Below are 20,820 nucleotides of genomic sequence, written 5' to 3' on the forward strand. Positions count from 1 at the left end.
TGAAGGAGTCAAAGATTACATTACAGTTGTAAGCGTCCCTCAGTCTCTGAGGGTGTTGGTTTGAGAAGGGACTGAAGTCTTGAAGGCAGGTTGTATTTCGCAAAGGATGAATATCACACCATCCACACCTCTCTTAAATTGTCAGTCAAGTTTAATGCATCATAAAGAAGTAAAACTACATTGGCATATTTAAGACAAACACTTTTTCTATGCACACTATCCACTGGACAGTCCCCTTTTCAAAATAACTACTTTTAACAGTCCAAGACACGCCTTCAGAAATTCTTCACATGTTCAACCTTCCATATTTTCCTTTTTTTAATTTGGCTGAGAAGAAAAAACAACATTAAACCTAAAAACACTTACATTGCAAGCCACATTAGAATGCATAATTGGCATACAATAACCAATGTATAACAATTGTTTTACTTAGTTCGCTTTGTTCATCAATAAAAGAATATAAAAATCTTGTTCAACCGAGTGTTGTATATTAAAATAGATTTGTATAGTACTGCACAGTTTCTCCCGGAGTTGTGAAAAATGATTGAAGGGACCATGTGCTGCCTAGTGATGGGCAACTGAAAAGGCCAGTCCCTCAATTTAAAAAAAAAAAAAGACATTCGGCACCATGTCATATGTTGATGTGAGAGACTAGCTGTGTGTCATGTTCTGGCGGTTCCTTGCTTTTGTTTTGTTTAACACCTGTTGTGCTCAGTAACTAAAGGATCGGAGAATCAGTGGGTGTGGGAATCACAACCACTAAAGGAATCAGTGGTTGTGGGAAACGCTGCATTATTAAAGAAAAAGGGGTTGCCCATCACTAACTTCCAAGGTAGGCCTCAGGATTACAGGCTAGGCCTCTGGCCTACTAAGGCGCCAGACTGAGCCTTGTAGTATCAGGAAGACTTGCTAGTGAAACAAGCAGGAGCGCTAGGATTTTCTCAGACTAATGCTAAACATTTTCAAATGTGTTACAAATCAACAAAATTTTAAAAAGGAATTAAGTTTCCAAAAACCCAGCAAACCCTTAATTTTCCACAGACCACCCTTCCCCAAAATTCTTGCTATTATCCAATATGAGAAACAACCCCCTTGAGACAGTTTTTGTTCCCCCCTCTACCATTTTAGCAGATACTCCTGCAAACAAACCAAAACAACAAAACAAAAACCCCACCAGCTTTTTCCATGTTACCTATTTTTACAATAAAAACGCAGTACAAAAATGTAAAGGGTTTTTTTGTTTGTTTTTTGGCATATTAACTGTACTGGCAAGAAAAGAAAAAGAAAAACAATCTTTTATTTACTTTTTTTTTTTTTAAATTCAAACATAAATCAAAATTTAAAAAAATTGAACCCAACCTGACATCCACTACATGGTTTATGCTAAATCTTGCACAAAAACTCCATGAGAAAAATACATCAATAGCAAAATAAGCAAAAAGGACCTGCAAAAAAGTAAGGAGTTTTACAGTCATACCTCTTTAAATACTTCAGAACGCATATACAGAAGCATCAGCATGAAAATACTTCAATATTTTACTAGAAATGCTAACTTCATACAGTTTTTTTTTACTTTAAATATCTGCAATTCATCTATAATACTGGGAAAAAAATGATTTTTTGTTTTGAAGGCTCTGTGAGTGTCCATGACTTCATTCTTGTCAACCAGCACATTTCCAGTTCACCTGAATCAATGAGGCAGACCTTGTTCCTTTTGCTAGGAATCCATGTCAAGTCCTAAGTAGTTCCAGTTCTTTTTATATTACTAGTTTCTTCCCTCAAATAGCTTTATCCCCAGCTACCTCCCTACTAGTTTACTAACTCTTTGTATTTAAAATGTTTCCCTTTAAAGCAGCCTTGTAAAACTGTGTGCCCTCCAAAAGGGATACTTCAATTTCTATCGGCCATACTTTTTCTTTTCCTCCTTGTTCATAAATACATTAAGGCCAACATAACCAAAAAAAAAAAAAAAAAAATCTCAAGCACTGAAAGTCTTGGCAAATACAAAACTGCAGCAAAATCTGCTCTGTGGGAAGTTGCTGCCACAGTGACCTACAAACTGGACTGATTGGTTTAAGTTCTACATGTGTACAAAAATGAGATTTTTTTTCTTCATCTCCCTTCGTTTCGGTTTACTCTCTCCTTTGCGCATGTATATAAAGTTGGTTTTTGTTTTCATTTTTCCCAGACAGCTCTGTCAGTTGTTACCCTGTGATTGCTGCAAGGCTTTGTGCATGGCAGCAGAGGCAGATGAGGGTTTGATCCAGGGGACAGTTAGCAGCGAGGAGGTGGTGGTTGTCGTCATGGTAACCTGAATCATCTGCTCATTTTGTATCAGTCTAATGAGAGTTTTGAGACGTTCCAGCGATGACTGAGTCCCTTTCTGCTGGGCCAACAAGCTGTTTTTTAGCTCTAAGCATTTCTGTCACAGAGAGAGATGGGGGAGGGAAGCAGAGCTTGAGAATACATTCAAATTGATGTTAACCATCTCCTCAAACATTCTTTACAGGTCTGGAGAACATGTGCATCTAAAAAAAAACCCAACGTTCTCTTTTGGGGATAGCAGAAACATAAACATAACTAATTGAATAATACCCATTGGTGCATATAGCATACCACTTGTCTTAGCAACTATATTCATCTAGGTTCAAGTATATACTGAGCACACTGTTGACTATATCCTGTTGAAAGACAGGCAAGATACATGATCGCGTGATCTACAGATTTTGTTGGCATGGGTTCACAATGGCCACATTACTCAAAAGTGGCAAAGCCACCACTAAGCTCTATAAATCTTCTCAAATGACTCCAATAAAACCTTCAGGTCAAACTACACTCTGCTGTATTCTGTATGTGGCACCAATTTCACAGTCTATTTTAGGGAGATTAAATAAAGTGGTGTTTGTTTTAAATCCTTTTACCAGGCAACTCAGTAACAAAGATGCCAGTAACAACTTCCAAAAAAAACCTCAAATATTTTTCAGCTATAAAATGTTAGTTTAAGAGCTACTATTTAATGTTGTACCATGGCTAGAAACAAAAGTCTTATCCAGCTGGGAAGGGTATTTCTGGCTTTTCATAGTTGAAGGCTCATGTTTGCCTCTCTCATGAGGCCCAAATCAGTTACTGATCTAGGTCTGCATATTGTTTCACATGGGCCTTGGTCCAGAATAGTTTTGGGAGAGAAAATTCTGCAGTTCTTGGGAAGCAGAAAACACTTATTTGATTTTTTTTTAAATATGGCAGCTGTTCAGAGGTTTGGGATTTTGGAATAAGGCCTATGGGAGATGGATTAGAGGGCAAGTGAAGCAGTCCAAGGTGAGTAATAAATGCATGACTCTGGAATTTATCTGCAATCACCTTCACCAATGATATATATGGGAGTTTTCCACTTAATTCAATTGCTAATTCACTTTTTTAATTAATCTAAATCTCAGGAACCTAATGTCTTTGTTTGGATAAATATTATTTTTGGTCAAAATTGTAATTTAAGAGAAAACGCTTCCCATTCAAAGGGCCTATTCTGCTTCTGCACCACTCCCCTTTATATATACACACAAACACTTGATAGCTGAATCTAGCCCAAAATATTTCTCGTTCTGAAATCCCTAATTCCATTCCACTGTTCTAATTACTAGAGAACACTCCCCCAGAGTCCCCTCTTCATGCACATGTTAGTTTCCATTAGTTAGTTTTCGCTGATGGTGGTTATGCACAGTTAAGGGGAGCATTTCCCACTGTGATATCTTTTAATAAGTTATTACTTTTCCTTCCACTCTGTTTTAAATGTGATAAAATATTTAACATGCCTCTCCTAGATAACTGCAATGGTAGAACAAGTACTGACCAATTACTGGTGCAGCTGCCACTTTCATTTTCTAGGTTAGAGAAGATTAAAATATTTAATTTAGACCATATTACAAACAAACAAGCCAATTCTTCTTATTAGTTCTATAGATTGGGGGTGGGTTTGTGGTCAGATAGCCATACTTCAAGTATGTCCTGATGTTCACAGCTGCTAGGAATTTGAAATTCTGAACTCTCTAGAGTGGCAGAGATTGGAAGTGGCATGGAAGTAGTGTATGTGCAGATCTGGAATCAAGGTATATTTGGGTGACCCCCTCTAACAACACTTGGTTCTCGTTCCTGTACAAGATGCTGAAAAGACTGCTATGATACTAGATCTTTTGAGAATTGTGGAGATGGTCATATCTGCCTAACCTCATTCTTTTGGACTGATACACAGGCTTTTGGCACTGGAGCAGATGGCCATGCACAGATCTTTCATGTGGAAGATGGGAAGTGCTATGCTGCTGTTATACAGCTCTGACTTGTGTATAGAAAGAGACAGAGGATATGTTCAATTTTGTTTTTCTCATTTGAGGGGGAAGTGCTCCAATAGCAGATCTGCCACTGCCTCCTTCTACTTCTCAACCTGTATCTTGCTTGCTTCCACTCCCTCCCCTTCTCCCAAGAGGACCCACATATGTTTCTTTGTATTCACACTTGAACATGCATAATTTGTGAGCATAACTCATTTCCAGCCATAAAAATCTCAGTTTTTCAGGCATGCAGTCTTTATAACCAATTCTGTTGGAGACATTAGGCCCCGCAGACAGGAGTCTTACTTTAACTGTATTGTTGAGAAGTCTCTCTTTTTCTTCTAACTGTCTATGTTCACTCTTCAGCTCACTGCCTTTCTTCAATAATTTTCTCTTCTCTTCTTCTTTGACTGTAGAACAATAAGGTTTAGAATGTAAGCGTTGAAATGGTTTGAGTACTGGACAGACATTATTCCACAACACACCTTTGAGAAAGATATAGAATCTCTATTTTATAGATAGGGAAACTAAGGCAAAGAGATTAAATTACCTGCTCAGGGCTACACAAGTTCATTTAAAGATATTTCCTATCACAAATGTTAGGTATAGTTCAGATAGTTATGTCTTTATTAAATCAAAACCAATACTTTATAAAGCAAAGGCACTAGTTCTTATCAAAGATTATATTCATGCCAAGTTTCATGTTTACACCATAAGCAATTTTTACACCAGCCTTGTACTTTAAAATGTAATTAGAATTAGAGCTTGGTTTAAAATGTTAATGAATAGTAAATTTGCAAAAAAGTGCATTTTGGGGGGCAATGAAACTATTTGTGAATTGGGGTCAAATTTGGTGAACAGTTTTGGCCCAAAAAAAGGAAAATAACCATGTAGATATTGGTTAAAAGGTTTTGTTTTGAAAAAGAATCAAAACTGTTTCAAGACAGTGTTGAATGAAAATGACCAGTTTCTAAATGAAATGTCAAAACAAAACAATTTGACACTTTTGAAGAGACATTCAAAATGTTTTATTTTGACCTGAATACAAGTATTTCATTGTGGCAAGAAAAACTGAAAAAATCCAGTTTAATTTCTAAACAATTTTGGTTGGTTTTTTTTTTGTTTTGTTTTTGTTTTGGGGGGGGGGGGGGAGGAGGGGGGTTGTTTAGCCTTCTACCAAAAAATAAATTGTTCACCCAACTTGAATTAGAATATTTTTCTAATTTGAAAAATGTATGTTTTTGTCTCTTCCAAAGTTTTTTCTTTCAAACTTTTTAGAAAGAGAAATTACAGAAAATTGTGTGTGTAAGGAACAAGGGTCTGGAATGGAAAGTATTTAGTAATCCTGACTGGCAGGCACTACCATTGATCTTATGGATCAATTTAGCTCTTCCAAGCATCTTACTCACATGAATTTATGCCCACAACAGCCCTGTGAGTTAAACAGTTACTCCTATTTTAAAGGTGAAACTAGGAACTAGAGAGCCTCTTATCAGGAATCATGCCATCCTGTACCTGTTTTATGAGTAACATAGGAGTGAACAATAGCCAGAGTTCCAGTCCATGGCACACCTTCATCTTTATTTAATACCTATAAATCCAAGGAACAACAAAAATTAGTAATCCACAAAGACACACACACTTACATAAGTAATGTCTTCCCACCCCTACATAAACAATGTTGTTTAAAAAAATCACTATCATTGGAATTGTTGGTTGGAAACTGAAATGCAGTGGAATAATTCTGGAACTTTCATTTTACTTTACTATAAACAGTGTCACTACATAATTTATAGGATGGGGTTTTCAAATCTTACACTTGACTATCATCACAGGGGGCCAAAAGGAATTCTGATCCAGCCCCTTTTATACAGACTTTCACAACTTCCAGGAGAGTTAGAGGTATTTTGCCTGCCTATTGGGTACAGGCCACCACTGGAGATAAAATACTGGACTTGATGTATCATTGTTCTGATCTAAGATGTCCAGTTGTATTGGGTATCAGAAAGAGAAGAGATGCTGGTTCTACTGAATGTAAATATACATCAGCAGTTCTCTTTGACATTTCCCAAGAAACTAAATAGCAGTTTTCCTAGGGGCTAAAGCAGAGAATTCTAAGTAACAAAAATTAAGCCTACGCATTCTGAAACTTAGAAACATTGTTTTCAGTTCTTACAAACCTGGTGCTAATCATTTGGGTGGTGTGAACACTGTTAGAATTGCATGTCTAAAATGATTATAATCAATAGCTGCATATAATAAATCTTATAAAGAAGATAGTGTACTCTCCTTACAACTTTCAGATCCTCTGGTGCATTGTCTGTGAATGACACTGTTTCCTCCGTCTGCAAGAACTACATTACTTGCTTTGCAACCCTATGTACAGGTGGTTTTATTGTAGAGAAGAAAAATGTAAAGGAAATGAATAGCCACATTTAATCTTTTATCATAAATCTTGAGGGATCCAATATCATGAAATCAAGGGGGTAAAAATGTAAGATATGAGACCAGTACTGTGAACTACCAGGCAACAAAAGCAGCAAATTACTAAAGAAACTTCAATATTACTTTTGATAACCTTGTTCCCTTAGCTATTACTGTAGGCTGAAACAGCCTCTAGAATTATGATGTGCAAACTCATTCTCTCCCCCTTTTCCTTTTCTTGGAGTGGCTGCAATTCACTTACTTTTTGTTGACACTTTGGGCAGGCCCAAACCCCTTTGGGGACAGTTTTCAGAGGAGGGTCCAAGCAGTTGAGGTGATATGCTCTTGGACATGTGCCACATGGTTGCAGGTTAATTCCACGCTTACATGCTGTACAGTGCTCATCATGGTGGATTTCATTCTGAAAGAGAAGAAAAGGGTAGATTTGGTCATCTGTTCATGCAACTTTCTAAGAGCAGCATTTGGAGCCAGTACTTCACCAGACAGACCATTCAAACACTATCTCATTTTCAAAAGCTTTCTGGCTGCTGTAGAAGGAACACAAACAATTTTGTACGCATCAACAACAAAAAAGAAACATTCAATGAGTTGAAACAAATAGAAAAAGTATGAAATAATCAAACAATCACACAAACACAGATATGAGTCAACTACTGTTTCCAGCCTGCAACGTTATAATTATTCCACTCTGTTTCTGGGAATGTGTCCCTGTAACTTCCAACACATATATCACCATGTGCAGTTCTATTTTGATGCGTGGGCCAATGTCAATATGTGGATCACTTGTCCTTCAAATCCAAAGTAAAAGCAAGCAAGCAAGCAAAAGTTTCTGGGGAGAAAAAGCACAGTTCCAAGTCTTATGCACATTGCCTTGAAGAGCAGCTAGGGAAACAAGCTTGAATACAACTTTCTCCCATGTGCCCCTTCTGACAAATTTCCTGTAGAGGGCCCCCACCCCCCTCTCCTCTATTTTATTAATTATTGTTTTCTGATTTAAACCACACAGATCCACTATGACAACCTTTCTCAAACAAGCCTGATTAGTACTTTGTCTGTAGTTCATTTTATATATTGCTAAGTCTCATTAACAAAGTTACAATGTCATGTAGTAAATTGCTATGCTAATCTGGTGGCAATGTTAATTATTCTTTGTATAATTAAGTACATTTTAATAAAGGAGAATCTGATTTTGGAGTGCTCATGGTTTGTGAATCATTATATTAAAAACCTAAATTTTCCTAATAGTTTTCCAGGAGGAAAAAAAAGATTTATTAAAATTTATTCTCTAATCATGTTTCATCTTTCAGAATATTATTTTACAAAGTTTCATGTCAGCTGAACTCAAAATTACTCTTGTCCAAAAATGTCATTAGAAAGCACCATTAAAAAGGTCTAAATTTTAACCCTAGCAGAGAAAGATCTATGCAAGTAGACCAGTAAATATTTTTCTTAGATGTTTATTAAAAATCACAAAGCTAAACCATCAATTTCACGCTCAATGGATTCTACAAAGGTATTAAATTCAAACCTGTGAACATGAAAGCACATGAGTTCAGCTTGTTCTGAAATTCTGCCTTAATGGTGCAAAGAATTAGGTCCTAGATTTAGGACTAGAGAGAGTCCAGAAATGGTAATAAAAAAGGCAATTTTGTATCCGGTCCCTGGCAGAGACTACAATAGTTAACAGCAAGCACTGTATTTATTACATGATGATGAGACAGACACTGGTAATATACAAATCTTGCTAAACATACCTTCCAAAATAGATCCTCATTTGCTAGTACATGAAAGAAGGGCAGAGAACAGATTAGTGGGCAACACATCAGTTCAACAAATTTTAGTCAAGCCATGACACAAGTGATGAAAGAAGGGGATTGTAGCCAAAGTTATTTTAATGTGGACATGAGAAAGTGACACTTGAAATAGCACCTATGAACATTTTAGTATTCAGAGCTGCATGTTATTCAGGTTTCAGGAATCATGCACCTGAAACTCTAAATGCTGAAGATGTTAAAAAATTTCATAGTACTATAAAGCTGATGTCTGTTCTAAATTTCTTATGGATAGGAATGCTTCATGCTTAACCAGATAAGAAAAAAACCCTCTTTAAGGACTTGACTCTTCCAGGGCTGAAAACTCTGGCTCTCAACCAACAGAGCATTTAAGCAAGTGCTTTCCTTTTAAGTAAATGAATAGTCCCAGTGACTTAGTTAAGCATGTGCCTTAAATGCTTTTTAGAATCAAGGCCAGAATGCTTGACATCTTGCAGCATTGGGCTGTATAGTATCATCAACTTGTTGGCATCTAAATTGTCACGTTTTGGCCTACCGCTTAAATGACTCTTTAAAGGTTGTAGCCTAAGCTTGATGGAAGAAGGAATAGTTAGAGTTGATAGGAAAATAAATTGATATTTTCCACAAACTGTGAAAAATTCATTCCTTGATTATTTTTAACCAAAGAAAAGTTTGGAAAATTGCTATCTGCTTTGTGAATACTCTGCACAACAGCAAGTCTGTAATTCCCATTGTTGAGTCTAGAATGTCTCTCCTCTGCTGCTGTCTGTCAGCTGGAGTGGCCTCTCTTTGGGTTAGGGAGATGGAAGAGAGGTAGAAACTTCTGTCTTATGTTTCTTTTCTGATCACATTATCTGGTGTATGTCTACATACATATGGCAGCCAGAATTTGATCCACATGTCCAACAAACCACAGAGAGCATAGTGAAACTATGATTATTCAGATGGAGTGGGGGACAGAGTTATTCAGCTAAACAGAGGCAAAGATAATTAGGGAGTTTTTATATGGTGATTCATAACAGGGGACATAATGTCATTTCAGCAGAGATTTTTTCCAATAAACAACACCTGAATAATTGACATTTCACTGAGAATATCACAAGCACCATTCTCTGACATTTTTTGTGAAGGACAGCTGTTTCTTGAACGTTGCTTCCTCCACATGCTTTTCAAAAACAAATAAATCCTCTTTTGGTTCACTTTTGTTAGTAAAATGTCCACTTTTTCTCTTCTACCTGCTGAAATGATCTAAACTGAGAATTATTTTTAAAAGGCTGACTGTATAAAAAAGCAAGGAGGTGAGCTATGCAGTGAAGACAGACAATTAAATTACTTAGAGTATAAACTCTTTGGGACAGGGCCTGTCTTCTTGTTCTGTGTTTGTACAGTGTCTAGCACAATGGGCTCCACAACTGGGGCACCTAGGTGCTACTGCACTACAAATGTATAATAATGACTAAAGCAGTGAGCTATCGAATGAAGACAGAAAATGAAAAGATTGTTCAGCACAGCAACAGGGATTTTAGATATTAGGAAAAATAGTTATAGGACTTATTAAAATAACTAACAATTAAGGTAAAATAGTGTCATATCCCAAGCAGCTTTGTGACAGTCATGCCACTGAAGTTTTGTCACCTGTCTAAAAACATGGGGACACAGCGGGGAAAAAAGGAAATTTACTGTCAGAGAGTAACCTAGCTAATGTCCTCTCTAGGCATGTGTTTAAATTGATGCCTGTGTTTCACTGTAAAGTTGTATAAGAGTAAGGAAAATACGATTATTAACAACATAAGAAAAAAAGACTAAAGCAGGTCATAACTTTGCATCTGTATTAAAATGGCACTTTTAATTGCACCCTAGTGATTAAAAAAATGAAATTTTATCATAGAAAAAGAATAAAGGACCCTGCCCTCCCCCATCTCTAAAATACCACAGTGTGTTTTTACAGTAGAATCCTAATGGTAGAGGCTGCTTCCGAGGAAAGAAATATTAACATCTCTTTATTATCTTCCTCTCCTCTTCTGCAATGTATTTAAGCCTCTCAGCCTTGGTTTTACATAGTTCCGTCCCCCCTAAAATGCAACTGTTCCCTTTTATGCTCTGCTTAATCCTCTCTCCTCAACTTTCCTTCTTTGTTCCTTTTTCCCCACTCTTGGTTCTGTGCCTTTTCTCACACTGCCCTTTATGCCTGCAACAGGCAGCTTCTTCCCATGAGCCATTACTTCTCTTCTCCAAAGGGTTGCCAACTTGTTTTTATCATGAAATCTTACAACATTTGGTGTTTTCCTTAAAGCCCCAGGCTCCTGGACTCATGCAAGTATGTGAGAAGCTAACTTTTTCTTTGAAAACTAAGTTTCTAGCTCCTGTACTTGCAAAGTACAGCTAGAAAATGTAAACCCTAAAAGCTGAAAACCAGAAGACTATTTTTAAAAAAAAATCTAATCTCATGGTGTTTGAACATTTGGGATTGGCAATAATTCTTCCTCAACATCTACTTTTTCCATATGTCATCCTATTGAGGAGTGACAACAACACTACAGACCTCATCTGTCCATTGATTTCCCAGGGCTTTGGGGATCAGGCTCTATATCTTTCTGACCCTTTAGCTTTATTTTTTGTTTTGCAGTGTAACCATCTATTTTCATTGCACGATCCAAGGGGCAGGTATAGCTATGCAGCCTGTGGTGCTCTAGAAGTAATTAATAACAAATGCTACTAATAAATATTTAAGACCACATCATAACAGCAATGTAGTCATTTAAAAATACTTACCTCTGGCTGAAAGGAACAAGGGGTTATTCAAATAATTTGATGCAAGGCGTTTCCGCTGCAAAGGGAGAGAAAAGAAACCATACTGTCATCTCAAGAGCTCTGGCTCTCTTATGCTTTTCTGCCATCAGTCTCTAAGGAACTTCCTTCATGCATAATCAGTACTCAAAAGCTAATTCTGTGACTCAGAATATAGGCTGCTTAAGGCTCCTGAGATGGTCATCTAAACTATATACAGCGACATTATTCATCTTTTAGCAAGGTTTTTCATAGACCAACTTTATTAGATTTTATTAACAAGCAGTAAATGCAAATTGCAAACATTATTGATTGGGCCTCAGGAGTGATCCCTGGGATCTGTAAACAGTACTAAAAAAACCCTGGCATCCGAACCCCATTTATAATAAACAAATATATACTAAATTGGTGCTGTGAGAGAACTTTTATTAGTGACAACAGAATTGCTGATGATCTTTCCACAGGAGTGGGGAAAGAAGTCACCACCTTGTGAGATAATTATCTGCATTTGATACAAGCAAATATTTTTTTTGCAAGCTGTATACAAAGGCCTTGGGAAACATTCCCCCCTCTCCTCCAAAACATTAATGTATATCACCTTTAGGTGTCAGAGGTAGGGGGACTAGATGTCCTGAATTTATAAGGACAGTCCCAATACTTCGGTCTTTTGCTTATATGGGTGCCTATTACTCCCTACCTCCTATCCTGATTTTTCACCCTTGTCATCTGGTCATCCTAGTCAGAGGTAATATCGGTCTAAAAGAATTTCAAACCTATGAACACCCGTTCACTAGGAACTTCACTGAGACAACCAACTAACATCCCAGCCCATCACCCAGTTACCAGATGGTAACAACTATTGGTCACCAGAAACCTGGGTCAGTAATCTACAGAATTAAGGGCTCCATCCCCTCAATTGCTTCCCTGAGACATCCAGTTCCTGTGCTGTGATATTGCAAAGATATTGCTCCTCCAATATATGTTGTTGAACCGACTTTGAGGAAAATCAGCATTTCCTTTCTAATAAAATGATTTATTCAGTGGTTAGTAAACTGCTCTCTAATGTCCAATGTCCTTCTCTTCAGAATACATGAGTGACTGGCTGGCTAATGAATTTTCAGCTGACATCTGTTCATTCAGAAAACACTCAGCCTGAAACATAGGCCTCCTTCTGTTTTAAAAATGTACTACCCAGGGTGAAAGAATGGAATAATTTCTGAACAGCATAAAAACCCCAAACATGCTTCTGGTCAGAGATTTAGCTGCACAAAAAGAAGTCCAATTTAAAACAGCAACTGCATATTCACAATCAAGGAGGTTAACAGCACAATGAAGCACTTTTTTTTTTTTTGGCTCCTGCAGTTTGGAGGAAAGAACAAATAAGAAGTGTAATTTATATGCAATTTCAATTTAAACAATCATGAATTAAAGATCATCCACTAGATCAGTTGTAAATTAAACTGCACCAAAATGCCAGAAAAATGCCACAAAATACATCAACTCACTGATTAGTAAATCAATCTGAGAAGCTAATGGATTGGAGGAAAACTGTGCGCCTCCACTGTATTTGAATGACTTTCCCTATGGTCAGTCCTTAATGACAGTTCTTAATGGAGGACAGAGCTGGTCAGTCACATGACTCTCTCATTTTAAGATTCTTTCTACACGCAATTATTCACTTTAGGATACCTTTTGGAGAACAAATCTAATGAGAACCAAGAATAGGGTATGATAAATCCATTTACCTCCTCATAAACCCTGTACAAGTTCATTTAGTTTCTCAAAAATATTCAGATTAGGACCAAAAAAAGGTCGTCAAATTTTTAAACAATCCAGTAGTAGTAAACTTCAAGCCAAATGGACCTCATCTGAGACAACGCAAATAAAATACAAATAAGATTGTGATCCCATTGTGCTGAGCACTCTATGTACATATAGCAAGAGACAGTACTGAAGAGCTCACATTTTGAATTGATAAGACAAAGGGAAAAGGTGGGAAAAAGGAAGCATTATTATGCTTCATCTGAAAAATAAGGATAACTGAGGCAAAAAGAGATTAAGTGCCTTGCCCAAGGTTACAAAGGAAATATGTGGGCAAGACTGGGAATAGAATTCAGGTCTCCTGACTCTACTGCTGTAAACCACAAGACCAACCTTCCTTACAAATAAGCAGTCAAGTCACTCAACAACCCATTTACATTCTGCCCACCAGTTCCCTTCCCTCAACATCAACTACCTCCACTCTAGCACATTGGCCAGAATAATTGGAACTCTCAAAAAATTGGTTTAGCTAAGAGTCTGCATTGCTGGTAACTTATTAAACAAAATCAGTGTCCTCTGATTTATAGCATGTAGGAAAAACTGAGAAATGTTGCTTATATGTAGAGCTTGCCAGAAACCAAAATTTCCATTCCAGGGGAGATTTCAATTTTTTTTCGTTTTGATAATGTTGATTCATTTTGTTAATTTTTATTACATTAAAATATTAAAAAAGTATAAAATATTAATTTTCATTATATAAAAGTAAATTCATCTAATTGATGTTTTTAACCTTTTCAAAATATTTTGCCATTATCAGAACAAAATGAGAGTCAAAATTATTTTTTTCTTTTGGTAATAACTCAAGCTTTGAAGCCAATGCTAGACTAGGGCCAAATTTGTTACCCCTCTGAAACCCCATTGGTGTGAATGCGGTAGTACTGGCATAAAAGTCAGCAGAAGTTAGCCATAAAGGTTTCCCTTCAGAGTTCTTTTACTATCAGCAGAATCCATTGGCATATTAGTGAATAAATGCTCATGCAAGGGCTGGATTGACTTCTCTGGAAAATAAAGTTGTCTCTGCTTTTTCATTGACAAGTATTATTTGTGCAGCAGTAGTGCAAATTTCAACATGGTGACCTATGACCATTCTTCAGTGCTGACCTGGAAAAACCCTACTCTATTGGAAAGAGAGTAATTAGGTCCCATGTTTATTTAGCCTTTTTTTGGCCTCTGCCGAGACCATCAGCAAGGGTTCCAGTTAGAGCCAAATGATGTTCTGATGCGAAAACCTGTTGCCTAGAAACTGAGATAAAACATGTTTGTTTCAGACACCTACCCCCCCCCAATCAATCTCTCTTTAAAGCAACAGTCATATGTACTTTTGCAATAAGAAGCACTTAAGCCTCTTATTGGCATAGAACAGAACTGTGGTAAAAAAGTCAATGATATAGTACCTCCGTTTCCAAGAGTCCGCTATAGGCTGGGTTTGCTGTGCTTCTTCTCTTTCTTTCCTGACGCTTGCTCTGGATTTCTGTAACCATGGAAAGAAGCATGCATTGTGTGTTTTTCATTCATCAGGGGAAAATGTAGATCTAACTTGTTAAGCAAGATGCTCTTGCCCACAACGCCTTGGGCATTGTGTTCAGTTTCAGTTTTTACAGTATAATTGGGTTGCATCAGCATTGATATTTGCGGCAGTTCAAGGTCTGACATTACTAAGCTTTTTCTTATAAAATTCAAAAATAGACATTTTTATTTCATTTTCTTCCAAAATAGGATTGCTTTGCCCTAAAAGATTTTATTATGATCCCTTCAGAAACATATTTAGAAAGCACCATCAGATGGCTTTCAAAACACTACCAATAGCTGTTATTTAAAAAAAAAGACAGCACATTAAACATATACCCTTGCAAGTTGTATCAAGTGAAAATATCAGGACTATTTTGAAATTTTACTATAGATTGGTTTTGTTTTCCTCAAGTTAGGAGGTAATGAAAATCAGGGGCATAGTGAGAAGCTAAATTCAATCTTAACTACAGATTGATAATTTGTTTGTCCATAGTATACAACACTATCATGATCTTGTGCATAGAATGCAGTTACAATCAATGCAACTATCTTTGTTCTTTGCAGAGGCAGAAGGAAGGTCTTCTACAGTCATCATCATAATTGGCACTCCAGCTGCACTGAGTCACAGTCCTGTTTAGAAGGGAGGAAACACAGGAAAACAAGACCTACACCAAAAGGGTTATATTGATTTAGGACTAACTTTGGCAGTGAAAAGTAGTGCTGCATACCTCTGTAAATATACGAAGATGTAAGACAGGGTGAAATCCTGACCCCACTGACTTTAATTGGGCCAGGATTTCACACAGTATGTTTTATTTTTTCCTTTGCAAACTGCTTGTGAAAATGGAGGAGAGTGTGCTTATTATGTCAGTATATTTTATAGCCTGCTCTTTTCAAACTGACTAGTAATCTTGGATGTGCCATTTCTGGGAGCTCAGCACTTTCTGAAAATCAGGCCCCAGGCAAGTTGGGTATTGAAAATCATTAGTCACTTTTGGAAAAACTGAGGCTTACATTCCTACATACACTAACTGTTCTCATTTGTTAGTGCTGGGAAAAAATGCTAGAGACTAAAGTCTATGTATTTACAGGCAGCAGTTGTGCAAACTTTTCTCCAATGCCATGATATGCTGACCATAAGGGGCTACCTCTAGTTCATCCCAAGTGCCCATCCAGCCTTTGGCTGTAGCTGAGGTTGCCAACAAGCGTGCCAAGTGTGCTAGAGGGTTTTGGGGATGTGGATACTCATTCACTAGGAACTGGATTGAAACAACCAAGCTCAGGTCATCCACAGGGCATGCCCAGTCACCAAATGGTAACAACTTTTTGTTATTGATGCTGGATCTTGGATGGACTCTGGTGACCCACAAGTGAAACGTTTTACATCTCACCGCCAATGTGACAAGTATGTACATATGTATATTTTTTAAAAATAACAAGGTAAAAAGAAATACTTTAGGCAGGTGTCATACATCAGTAACACATTCACTAGAGATCAGCTTGGTCCCCAGTGAAGCATCATTGCACTACCACCATCACCAACGAACATCCCTTGTAGTTGGTCGATGCAGTGTATACTGACAATATATCCTGAGTGAAATGTATGTCTTACAAAAATCTAGCACAAGGTTTGTGGGTTCCATTTATTATTTAAACCCGCAAAAGGGTAGTGTGCTCTTCCCAAGGATGGGAAAAAAACTTTTCCAGAAGTTAGCTGGAAGGGTTGGCCAGGCTGATGCATATATTCTTGCAGAAAGGGGTCACAGCCCCTAAGTTGTCAAGGGCCCTTGACCACAAAGTAAATCAATGAAAAGAAAGGAAAAGGATATTACATTATAGAGTAATGATATTAAATTAGTTGTGTAATGACCCAGTCTGAATATGCTTTGTTTTTATTTCCAAAAATGTAGAATTGCTAAATACATTAGAAACACTACAAATAAGCTGACTTGTATCAATGACCAATACTGCCTGACAAACAGCAATGTTTGGTAAAGTGACTGAAATAATAAACCTCAGGAGTGTGAAATCCATGAGGTACTTCTCTTTGACAGTTGTAAGATATACAACTTGTTGTAAGATATACCCTTTCCATAGTAAATGGCTTTCACTGAAGCCTTTATTTAGTAGTAGTAGTAGGAATATTTTAAAAAGTGAATTTGTCTGAAGGAAATGATTTTGCAGGATTAAAATAAAATGTAGATTCAAAAATGTAAGTCTTTGCACGTATAGTATAACAAAGAAAATTGGGTGCTACCTGGTATTTTCAACAGTGGCATTGAAACTTTCCAATCATAACATGGCTCTGACTCAGACACCAAAGTACATGCCTGACTTTAAGCAGAAGTAGTCTCATTGATTTTACTAAGAACTTGTCTACACAGTGGCGTAATGCTCTCTCGGGGTGTGATTTTTAAAGCACACTAATGTGCTTTAATTGGTCTGTGCAGACCCTGCCGGTGCGCATTAAAGATTTCCTAGTGTGCTTTCCTAGTGCTGTTTTAAACAATACTACATTAAAGCTCTCTGGAGAGACTTTAGTGCGCACTAGAAGGGTCTACAAGAACCAATTAATGCATAACACATTAATGTGCTTTAGAAATTACACCCAAGTAGAGCGCATTACCCCACTGTGTAGGCAAGCTCTAAGACTACTCAGAAGCTGAAAGTTAGAAAAGCAAGCTTAAGTATCTTCTTGAATGGGAGCCATAGGACAGGAGTTTAGTAATCACGCAAAAATCAAAGACCAGACTCTCAGCTGACATATGCTCCACTGACTATGATGGAACTATACCAATTTACACATGCTGTGGATTTGGGCCCAAGCTTTTATTAAAAAAAAAAGAAAAAACATTGCCTGAAATTTGTAGTCAATGTTTGGATCTCTTCTCCTTGCTGCCAAAAAAAAAAAAAAAAAAAAAAATCTGTTTCACACTTTCAGCAAATGTGCAAATCAGGTCACTTTTCCCAATGTACATTTTCATAAGGAAGTGCCAAGAGAAAAAGAGGCACAAATCTGTTAATTCTTGCAGTTTATTTTTGGATGATTGCAAAAGAAAGGTCAAATGGTAGCTGCCTGCTGCACTGAATTCATGTTTGTTCTATATTGTACACAAGAACCATGGAAACTATGGTGGCAGCTCTTTTCTCTGGAGTCCAACACTGGAAATTAGCTCACTTTTTGCATAAACATTAAAAAAGTTAGCATAAGGGAAATCAATCTGAGTAAAGAGGTTTTTTTTCCAACCAGGACAAAATAAAATCTTAAATTTCATCCAAATGCCCTACACATTGATCTATGGGACTACAGAGGTGACAGAACACATAGGTATTAAACAGAAACTGAAAGATGGACATTGGCCCAGATTATCCACTATGCCAGCTTTCCAGTTGGTGCAACAGGTGGATTGGGGAAAGGGGAGGAAATCTGCCTCCAGAAGGGGTGGGTAAATTGGTTCTCTGACTCACTATCTAGACCTGCACTGGTCACAGCTTTGGTGGAGAGTAGATTCTCTAACCTGTGACAGCTTGTAACAATTCTCAAGGGGCCATTTATCAACTGGGGACTGCTTTAGAGCAGGACATTCTAGTCAGACCCCTCTCCTAACCTATGTAGACAGGTGCCCCAGCTGAGGAGCCAATTTCTGCTCCCTATGAGGCATGCAAAGAGAGGAGCTAAGCAAGAGCCAGAGGCTCTGACCCAGTATTTTTAGGATGAGAGGGACAGTTGAGCACTGGTAAGATACTGCATTACCAAAGCCTTCAGCTTTCTGTAGACAGATTCCTCACTGATTCTTATTGTCTGCAGTGTACTGTGGAGAACAGAAGAGATTACAAAACTGAAGTGTTACTGTAAAACAGTATATGAATACTTACCTTCCAAGTGTTCAGTTGTAACCAGGCCTAATGCTACCATAAAGGCGATTTTCTAGGGAAAAATTAAGAAAGTTTAGTTTCCTATGATAACTACTGTTTAAAAAAAATAAAAAAAGCTTTGCCAGAATAAACTTAATTTGGGGATTTTAGAAATTTCTAAATTTTGAATAAATATATAATAATGTGAACTTAAACTGAAAATCTGATTTAGTTACATGTCAGCAGACATATCCTACATGCATGATTATATGAACCTTGGCAATACGCATAGGCTTATCAAAATCCAATGATATAAAAATAAGAATTTACAGTATAGTCAAAACTCAACATTGGTAATGTTATTTATTATGCTACAAAATTTCCAGAGAAGTGGTTAGTTCATTATTGTTATTGGTTGGACATGCTACAAATTAAAGAAGCCGGTGACACACTCAATAAGTTTTACACCACTGTGTATATTCTAGTAATTAGCAAGAAAGCTGCTACTGACGGTATATTAGGTGCATGTTTTCCTATTACTATTCAGAGTCTGCCCTTCCCAAACCTTGTAGAAAGAATCTCACACGCCTAAATTAGGCCTTACATCTGGAGCCAACATCTTCCAATGGTTAAGAACAAACATCTCCCACTGATGTAAAGGAGAATTTTTATACAATGTGTATGTTCAAATCACGGAACAGACACTAATGAATCTTCTCAACACACTGATGGGTAGGTGGATAAGAAATAAAGATGGTCAAGAATTTTCCACTGAAATTATTTTTTTCAGTGGAAAATACAGTTTCAGCAAAATTCCTTAGGAAAAATTTCATTTTGCTGCAATGTTTCAATTTTCTTGATGGAAAATCAAAATGTGATATTTTGGTTGGGTTGATTCGATATGAACTGAAATATTTTGGTTTGTTGAAGTGTGCCAAAATATTTAGTTCTGACTCAGTTTGACATTAAATCACATCTGCCTACAATGGCTCATACACCTATTTTCCCCTATAGGACAGGCTCTTAATGACATGGGGCATCATGGAGTCACATGACTGCAAATGAATCAAGGGAGCAGTAGTCTGATTAGGGAGGTCAGCCCATGGGGACAAGAGGCACCTTAACTGCAATGCCCATGAAGCACCATGGCACCATAGGTAGATGCAGTTGTGTCAAATTAACTCAAAATGAAATGTTAAGATTCATTTTGTTTTGATCAAAAGCATCAAAACGAAACAGACAGACATTTCCTAAGTGAAAAAATTCAACTCCTCATTCTGTGAAAAATGTTGATATTTTGACTTTTTGTCCCAATGTGGGATGAAAACAAAGCTGAAATACCAGAATTTCCAGTGGGATGAGAATTCCAATTTTCAGCTCTATTAGGCATTAGTATCTTCATTTTACATATGAAGAAATGGCAGTTGAAGGGGTACAAAGGGCAGAGTTGGGTGTCTATATCCTTTTTGTTCCTCAGAAAATCTTCATCAGAAAGGTGAAGTGATATGCCCAAAACCACACAGTGAGTCAATGGCAGAGCTAGGATTGGAACTGGGGAACTCCCAACCCCATACACATTCTGCCTGACCACATAGCCTGCTCAAGTTTCAGTTCTTGCTATAGATTAAAAAATGGGTATGTGGAATCTCAGTACTGATATTCTGGATGTTAGTTAGGACAAAATTTCCTCTTCAGATACTGTGGTGGTGAAAGACATATAACTAAACTGATAGACTTGTATGACAAATCTTAACTCCAATAATCTGCTTTCTCTACATGAACTGGTATCAGTGCGGGGTCCTGCACATGACGGAAAAGAATAATATCTAATCTGAGATCCACTGTGCAGATCTGAGAGGAGAATTTTGTCAATAGATTGGAATTACGAGCAGCACCTGATGAGAGAAGCTGGGAGTTAACTTTACAGCAGGATAAACCTTACTATTAGTGATCCAACAGACTGTTTAATTTCAGGTTTAGAAATTGAGAACAGTCAATATTTGATTAAATTCTCATAGCAGAGTCATAAATGCATATGATATTACCTGAAAATTAAATTGTAAGGAGGGAGAGGGGGAAAGTGTCAATCTCTTGAATCTAAAATTAAATTATTTGAGATTGGAAGCCCTGCTAAATAATTTCCACTTTTTATTACAAAAAATATTTTAATAAAATTTTCTTTCAAAATTAATGATAGCATAGTTATTTAACGTGTACAGTATTCATTAAATGGACTTGACAGTTATCTCACTATTAAGGACAGAGGATTTAGGCCTTTATAGGTATCT

General features: G+C 37.1%; 1 protein-coding gene across 2 annotated transcripts in view; it reads right to left on the bottom strand.

The window, feature by feature from the left end:
* Positions 1-1,279: 1,279 nt before the first annotated feature.
* Positions 1,280-20,820, bottom strand: part of PHF21B (PHD finger protein 21B) — a 217,086-nt gene continuing 197,545 nt past the window's right edge. For both annotated transcript variants that reach the window (XM_067559351.1, XM_067559352.1), the window contains 8 exons: positions 18,554-18,605; positions 14,563-14,639; positions 11,333-11,387; positions 8,522-8,544; positions 7,009-7,167; positions 5,838-5,913; positions 4,629-4,732; positions 1,280-2,422 (listed from right to left, as the gene is read on the bottom strand). In XM_067559351.1, the coding sequence (XP_067415452.1) occupies positions 2,198-2,422; positions 4,629-4,732; positions 5,838-5,913; positions 7,009-7,167; positions 8,522-8,544; positions 11,333-11,387; positions 14,563-14,639; positions 18,554-18,605 (771 nt within the window). In that variant the 3' untranslated portion in view covers positions 1,280-2,197. The remainder of the gene's footprint in view (positions 2,423-4,628; positions 4,733-5,837; positions 5,914-7,008; positions 7,168-8,521; positions 8,545-11,332; positions 11,388-14,562; positions 14,640-18,553; positions 18,606-20,820) is intronic.

The sequence above is a fragment of the Emydura macquarii genome, unplaced genomic scaffold (assembly GCF_026122565.2).
Source record: "Emydura macquarii macquarii isolate MOO-44397 ecotype Brisbane River unplaced genomic scaffold, CSIRO-AGI_Emac_v2 contig_2205, whole genome shotgun sequence".
Lineage (NCBI taxonomy): Eukaryota > Metazoa > Chordata > Testudines > Chelidae > Emydura > Emydura macquarii.